Source organism: Lygodium microphyllum, chromosome 20 (assembly GCF_053477565.2).
Source record: "Lygodium microphyllum isolate KBCC chromosome 20, Lygodium_microphyllum_v1.1.10, whole genome shotgun sequence".
Classification (NCBI taxonomy): domain Eukaryota; kingdom Viridiplantae; phylum Streptophyta; class Polypodiopsida; order Schizaeales; family Lygodiaceae; genus Lygodium; species Lygodium microphyllum.
The window spans coordinates 19,436,168-19,443,760 of record NC_141154.1 but is presented as its reverse complement, the minus strand read 5'-3'; the positions used below and the strand labels follow the sequence as shown (position 1 = coordinate 19,443,760).

Genomic DNA, 7,593 nt, shown 5'->3' with positions numbered 1-7,593 from the left:
TAGAAAGGTGCAGGGAGATTGAGAGTTGGAACAAGATGAAAGAAACAGAATCTAGAATTTGAAAAAATAAGTCGGGGGAGATAGAGGTAAAAATGAGTGACTTCATTTTATATGGCTCAACAGAGCAATCAATTTGCAAAACAACTAACAGATATACCCAAGAACATACACACTTGGGATGATATCCTAGCACAAATGGAGACTATGGATCAATATGCACATTGAAACATGAATAATCTCTATTGACCATAATCCAAAAGATAGATAACACCTCAAAATATCATATATATACACCAATGATAAAATGAATCCTTCAAAATCATCATGGCTACTTAAATTTTTGCATATCCTCCTTGAAGTTTATTTACTCCAAGTTGTGTGCCTCTCCAAGGTACAACTTTTTCAAATTCTTATTCTAATATTCAAATAATTTTAACTCAGATGTATATCAAGGTTTTATCCTATGATCTAGAAGTTTTTCTTAGTGGTGAAACCTTAGAGAAGAAGATAACATTCTACTAGTCTGGAGATATATTTGAGTGGAAAAATATCAAAAGTCTTAATTATGAGCTATGCATCCCAATGTCGACGTTAACTTTTTTCTCTTCTACTTTAAGATTCGAATCAATGTCATGTCATAATAAAATCTAAATGTATCTTAATTATAATGTTGCCTTAAGATAACTAGTTTGCAATAATATCTCTATAAGAGAAACATTAACGAATACAAAAATTTCAAACATGCTTAAAGGAACACATTTGATAGATAATAAGCTACCATGAATCATGCCTATGTGAGCCAATAGAGCCTCAAACTTTGAGGAAAGCCAAATATCAATACAATAGAAACAGATTGAGAGATTACGAAAGTTGAACAATGGTCTAAAGTGTGTGAAGCATATAAATCCACTCTATGGATATATAATTTTCTTAACAAATAATTTAACACTAGTGAGGCATACTAAATTAATTGTCTAATATGTTGCACAAAGTGTTATGCCAAGATCTAACTTCCAATTGCACTAATATTCTACATTGATGAATGATCTTGGGATCAACAACCATGGTCTTGTTCCGCAACAGCTTAATCCTACGTATGAACCAATTCTCGTTTAAATTTATATCCAAACCTTTAATACAATTTCAGATGGATTTTTGGAGTGGGTGCTTGGCTTTGTTAACGCAATGTTTCTAGTCTCGATAACAAAAGCTTGAAATTCAATATAGAAGATATTTTCAAAAGCATAGTATAGTAGCGAATCGAATGCAGTGGTTCTTCTATAAGATTTTGAAAGCTCAGAAATTTACTTGGTCCTAATATATTATTGCTTCGTTTGAGAAACGTTAATACATAAGAAAGTGGACTCTAAGCCAAAATAAAATGGTCTTCGTACTCTTTCACGAAACCACGTCCATGACTTGGAGAGTTACGTTGACATTCACACCATTAGGGTTTAGGAGGACGACCAAGACACGATGGAAGGCGTTCGGTACGTTCAAGTGATACTCTCAATCGGTTAAGTACTAGCACTCCGACAGAATATCACTTGGAGAAGCGGGCGGAATATCCATTATCACAAAGCATGAAACAAAAACCAGTTGAAATGAAGGATGTTCAATACAACCAGATCGAGTGGCACTCTTCCGTACGGCAACTGCAAGCTCGTTGCCAAACCGAACAAACAAACAATCTAAGACTGACAGATTTTACACCATGGCCGGAGCAGGAGCGCTGGCTGGGCCGACGTTGTTGCAATACTTTTTGACCAAAGGGCACCGGCAGTATGGATGAGTGGCAGGTAGCTTCGTTAGTTGATCTGGATCACTAGCTGCTGCTGAGACGCCATCATGCACCGCAGCAGGAGCCTTTTCGCAAGAGTCCTTGAACAAAGGGCATTGGCAGTGCACCTTGTCCGCCGTCACCTCCAGCTGCTTAATCTGCATCTCATCCACCACGTCGGCCGCTGTAACAACACACAAGAAGGGAATGGAAGCGCAGACTTAATAAGTGCTAGATGAGTCACGATTATTTGCCCAAGCATGCAGCCTATTACAGTGCCATAACGCGATTAACAGAAGACAGCAAATTGAACGATGAGTGTAATAACATATGCTTTCGGTGACACCAACACTACTGATAAAGAGTACAGACAGGCGAGCGCAAAATCGAGAGAGAGAGAGAGAGAGAGAGAGAGAGAGAGAGAGAGAGAGACCTTTGGCGTCCCTGAAAAGCTTCTCATCGGCTGTACTACGCCCGCCAGCCACAACATGTAGCAGGATCATCGCGAGGGTAATGGTAGGGATGAGAGTAATGGTCGACATGATGGCTCGCCGAGGTTTCTTGCTTCCACAAGTCGGCTATGCAAAGATTGCTAAACACCGCAGGTACAACGATAACTTCACAGCTCAGGTGCATATAATATAGTACCCGCATGCTGTTGACAACTACTGTACTGAACAGAAAGAAAAGAGAGAGAGAGTACGCCACAGAGACACGAGACAGGTGCGAACAGTTGTAGCTTTTCTATTAGTACGTGTGTGTTCTTATACAAGAGTGGCTCGCAGCCATCGTGATGGTTAGTATACTGATTCAGATTATTGTGGTTCTTGATTTTTTATTATTACATAGTTAATGGATTGATGTATTTAGTTTATCGCCAACACTCCCCCATAAACAAATATGTCAATCTGGAAACTCCATTCCGATTATTTGTGCACACTTGAAATGTTGCACAGAGCTCAGGCTTTTTGTAAACACATCTGCAGCATTTTCTTTAGAAGGCTTGTAGAGTAGTGCTATCTTTCTGGCTTCAACCTGTTCTCTTACAAAATGGTTAGCAATATCAATATGCTTAAGTTTATCTTATTGTCTAGCCTTCCGTGACGACTCTATGGCAGACATAGAATTTGAATATATCACAATAGGAACATGCACATGAAACCCAAGTTCAGTTAGGAAATTATTAATCCATAAAGCTTCTTTTGTAGCTTCAGATGCTACCTTGTACTCTAACTCGGTACTTGAAAGAGAGATAGTAGCTTGACGTTTACTCTTCCAAGATATGGCGCCTCCTGAAAGAGTGAAGGCAAAACCACCAATTGAATGCCTTGATCTTCGATCTGTGGCCCAATCTGCATCTGTATAACCAACAACTTGAAGGCCACCAATTATATTTTCTCTTCGAAAGGTTATGCCATAATTACGTGTGGTATTTATGTATTCAAGCAGACGGGTAGCTAGCACTAGATGCTCATGTCGTGGAGAATGCATATACCGTGAAAGCATACCAGAGGCAAAAGCTAGATCAGGACGAGTGCATGAAACTAAGTAGCGAACACTTCCAAGGATGCTTCTATATAGTTTAGCAAGAGGATCATGTTGCCATAGTGTTGTGTCAGTGTCAAATAGTGTGTGTTTTTCTTGTCTTAGCAATGGTAATGGTGCCCAACATTGCTTATTCACATTAGTATTAAACTTATTTATAACCCCTTCTGCGAATTTCGCTTGAGTGAGATGTAGAGTGTGTGTTGGGCGATGTCTAAAGACTTGCATGCCTAAAATATAACTAATTTCCCCCCCATCACTCATGCGAAATGTAGCAGTAAGTTCAGATTTTATTTGTTGTAGGAGTGAGGTAGATGTTGCCAGCAAGAAAATGTCATCCACATAGAGAGCTAAAATGACGAAATGGGATCCACGACGACGAATGTAGACGGAAACATCACTTTGGAGCCGCCGAAAATGAATGGACTGCATAAAGGAGTGAAAGCGAGCGTTCCACTGTCGAGGAGATTGCTTGAGTCCATACAAGGACCGTAAGAGGAGGCAAACATAATCAACATGATTAGCATTGACAAAGTATGGAGGTTGAACCATGTATATCTCTTCCTCAAGTTCACCATTAAGAAAGGCAGTTTCAACATCCATCTGGTGCATTTCCAAGTCATATTGGACTCCAACAGCCAACAATACTCGCAATGATGCAAGTCGAAGTGTGGGAGAGAAGGTCTCAAAGTAATCTATGCCAGGTTTTTGAGAGAAGCCCCGAGCAACAAGTCGCGCTTTATAACGCTCAATAGAACCATCAGGACGGTATTTACGCCAAAGGAGCCATTTGCATGTGATGGGTTTGCGATGTGTGGGAAGAGGAACAAGAACCCAAGTGTTATTATGAGTCAGAGATGCCATTTTAGCCTCCATCGCAGCACGCCAGAGATGAGCATCAGATGATCCAAGGGCATCAGTAACACTAATAGTGCCATCAAGGACGAAAGGCTAATGGCCGGAGGATTGTGCCGTTGCAACATTTAAGTGGCCAATTATATCAGCAATACTTCGAGTCTTGGCTGGAGGAGACTCGGCTGAGGTAGAAGATGAGTTGGAGTTTGGGATTGCATGAGTTGCAGGAAGGGATAAATTCTTAGAAGAGGGACGAGATAGACGGTTGGATGAGTGTTTTGTAGATTGATGACGAGAACCTTCGCGAGCCGGATTTGGAACTTGGGAGGAGCTGGGCTGATGTGAAGGTTGAAACACCGGGCTCTCATATTGAAGACGAGTAAAAGGATTACGAGGAACTCTCGTCATAGTGGTATGTGCGTCTCGGCTAGAGGTAGGAACCACAGAAGCAGTATGATTTGAATGTGACATTTGATGGGTAGGAGAGGTGAGTTGAGTAGGTGTTTAGAGACTTGCTTCAGGAGACAAGAGAACAGGAGAAGTCACCTCTCTTGGAGTTGGTGTAGCAGGTGGAGGACCTAAGGGAAGAACTATGGGAGGAGGAGGAAGGGGAGGAGGTGGAGGGTAAACAAGTACATTGTGTCTAGGTGTGGAGGACATCTCAAGAACTCCTAATGAAGGGCTAGGTTCCATAGCAAGATGAGGAGTAGGAATGCTTGGTTCGGGAGTAGTATTGCAGTGTAAGGGCTCAAGAGAGGAGGGTGTCACGATCAGCAAATGCTCCTGAAAGAGTAGATCTCGGCTAAAGGAGAAGGTGTGAGTTGTAGGATGATAAATCCGGTACCCTTTAATCCCAAATCGATCACCATAGCCAACGAAGATGCCTTGCTCAGCATGAGAAGAAAGCTTATGACGCTTGTCAGCTGGAATGAGAGTATAGCACGGGGAGCCAAAGATGCATAGATGAGAGATATCCGGTTTCTCTCCAGCCCATAATTCAAAGGGAGTGATGTTTGGAAGAGTACGATTAGGAAGCCGATTTTGGACATAGCAGGCTGTAGCAGTAGCTTCTTCCCAAAAGGATTGGGAGACACCAGCAGTTTGGAGCATAGCACGCACAGCATTCAGCAAGGTGCGATTCTTTCTTTTAGCCACCCCGTTTTGTTGTGGGGAATAGGGAACTGTAAGCTTGTGGAAAATGCCCTCTTGAGCACACTATGCTTTAAAAGCATTCGAGACATATTCACCGCCATTATCTATGCGAAGACTTCGAAGGGGCTTGTTTAGTTGCCGCTCCATAAAGGTCTTGTAATGCTAGAAATGAGCAAGTACCTCAGATTTCTGCTTGATGAAGTACAACACCATGTACTTGGACCAGTCATCAATAAAAGTGAGCATATAAGAGGAGCCAGTCAGAGAGGTGATAGGCATGGGTCCACATAGATCGGAGTGGACTAGTTCCAAGAGATCTTTAGTCTTACTCTTGGATTTTGGGAACTTGGACCTTGTCATCTTGCCAAAGATACATGCTTCGCATAAGGAAATGCGGCTCAAATTAGGTGTAAACCCTGTAACCATCCTATGAGTTTAGATAGTATGCATCGCTTGGACATGGGGATGTCCCAAGCGGTAATGCCATAGTAAGGTCTCATTATCATGAGAACCATGAGTAGCATAAAGCTCCATGCTTGGATGTATGACCTCAAGTCCCAGAGGATATAACTTGCCTTGTTTGGGGCAGATTAGGTGTGTAGGAACACCAGAACTAGAAGGTGTTTTTATGACACAATAATTATATTGGAATTCCACACTAGTGCCATGGCTAGTTAGCTCATTAACTGAGAGAAGATTTTTTGTTAAGCCGGGAACATAATGGACATCAGGAATCACAGTAGTGGTGCCTGTAGGTAGCTGCAAGTGTAGGGAGTCGATTCCAGCAGCGCTATAGAGAGCATCATCACCAAGGCAGACTTCAAATGAAGAGGACACGGGCTCATAATCATGCAACCGTGAGTGGGTTCCCGTCATATGATGTGTAGCACTAGTGTCAAGATACCAAACATCAGCAGTAGGGGTAGAGGTAGCAATAGCAGCATACAAGTGCATTGTAGTCACATCATCACTCAGGTCATCAATAGCATAAGCTAGGTTTGCATTCATACGGTTGGAAGGATTGCGAAGTTGGCGCCTCTTAGTGCGGCATTGGCGCTCTGTGTGACCTCTACGATGACAAAAGGTACATGTGGGAATAGTGGGAGTAGAGGGTTGAAGCCTCATATTGTTCCGAAAGCGAGGAGTGTAAGGGGTTTGCATGAAGGGTGGTCGCGATTGTCTAGAGAAGGTTTGTCTTGGATTCAAACCAGGCTGGGAAAGCAATTGGGATTGGCGTGATGGCAATTGTCTAGGGCGGAAACGAGAGTATGGACGAGAACCTCCGGCAAGCATAGCTAGGGGAGTGGTGGAAGAGGTGCTGGAAGGTGTTGAGAGTGTATTGGTACGCCGATTTTGAATTTGATCTTCTTGTCTTATATTAGCCAGCAGAGTTGTTAGCTTCAAATTAGGTGTATTAGAATGTTGAGAAACGAAAGACTGCCATGAATCAGGTAGCGCATTTAGCAGCACATTTACTTGAACCTCCTCGGGGAGGGTGAGACCCGCAATCAAAAGATTATCATTCACAGCTTGCCATGCTTCAAGGAATGCCTCGGTTGTTGCATATGACGCCATTTGAATCTCATTCAGTTGCTTATGAAGGAGGACACGAGAGACAACATTAGTTTGCTGGTATTGTGTCTTCAAGAATGTCCACATCGCTTCAGCGGTTTCAAGCGTCCGAACTAATTGGAGTTGGCGGTCTCCAAGATGTAGAATAATTTCTGTTCGGGCTTCGAGGTCTTTCTTCTTCCAGGCTATAATTTCATCTGCAGTAGGTGGTGCGGCACCAGCAGCAACAGGTTGTTGTGCAGGGTGAGGTTCAGCACCATTTGTCACGTCCCAGTTTCCAGCCTTTTCCAGGACCATCTTTATTCTAAGGCTCCAGGGAAGATAATTCGAGCCCTGAAGCTTTTCGATCTGGTAGAATTTGGACACTGCAGACGAACTCGCTGCAGCCATCGGTTCTTGATAAGTCCGGATCAAACCAAGAATCAGAGCCTGCAGGGAGAAGCGTGAGAGCGCTAGGAAGCCAAAGGGTTAGTAGTCGTCAGCGATTGATACCATGTTTACAACTACTGTACTGAACATAAAGAAAGGAGAGAGAGAGTACGCCACAGAGACACGAGACAGGTGGGAACAGTTGTAGCTTTTCTATTAGTACGTGTGTGTTCTTATACAAGAGTGGCTCGCAGCCATCGTGACGGTTAGTATACCGATTCAGATTATTGTTGTTCTTGATTTTTTATTATTACATAGTT

The 7,593-nt window shown here is 42.6% G+C and overlaps 1 protein-coding gene and 1 pseudogene across 1 annotated transcript; both read right to left on the bottom strand.

Moving 5' to 3' along the window:
* Positions 1–1,525: 1,525 nt before the first annotated feature.
* LOC148018718 (uncharacterized) lies at positions 1,526–2,305 on the bottom strand. The gene is made up of 2 exons (XM_087661039.1): positions 2,214–2,305; positions 1,526–1,964 (listed from the first exon to the last, which is right to left on the bottom strand). The coding sequence occupies exons 1-2, from the start codon at positions 2,281–2,283 to the stop codon at positions 1,708–1,710; spliced, it is 327 nt and encodes a 108-aa protein (XP_087517165.1). The 5' UTR covers positions 2,284–2,305; the 3' UTR covers positions 1,526–1,707.
* Positions 2,306–2,595: 290 nt separating this feature from the next.
* Positions 2,596–7,294, bottom strand: LOC148018717 (uncharacterized; annotated as a pseudogene).
* Between the last annotated feature and the right edge of the window lie 299 nt (positions 7,295–7,593).

Coding starts and splice junctions, on each gene's coding strand:
- LOC148018718 (XM_087661039.1), bottom strand. CDS start 2,283: ATGATCCTGCTACATGTTGTGGCTGGCGGGCGTAGTACAGCCGATGAG. Junction 1,965..2,213: donor GCTTTTCAGGGACGCCAAAG/GTCTCTCTCTCT, acceptor GTGTTGTTACAG/CGGCCGACGTGGTGGATGAG.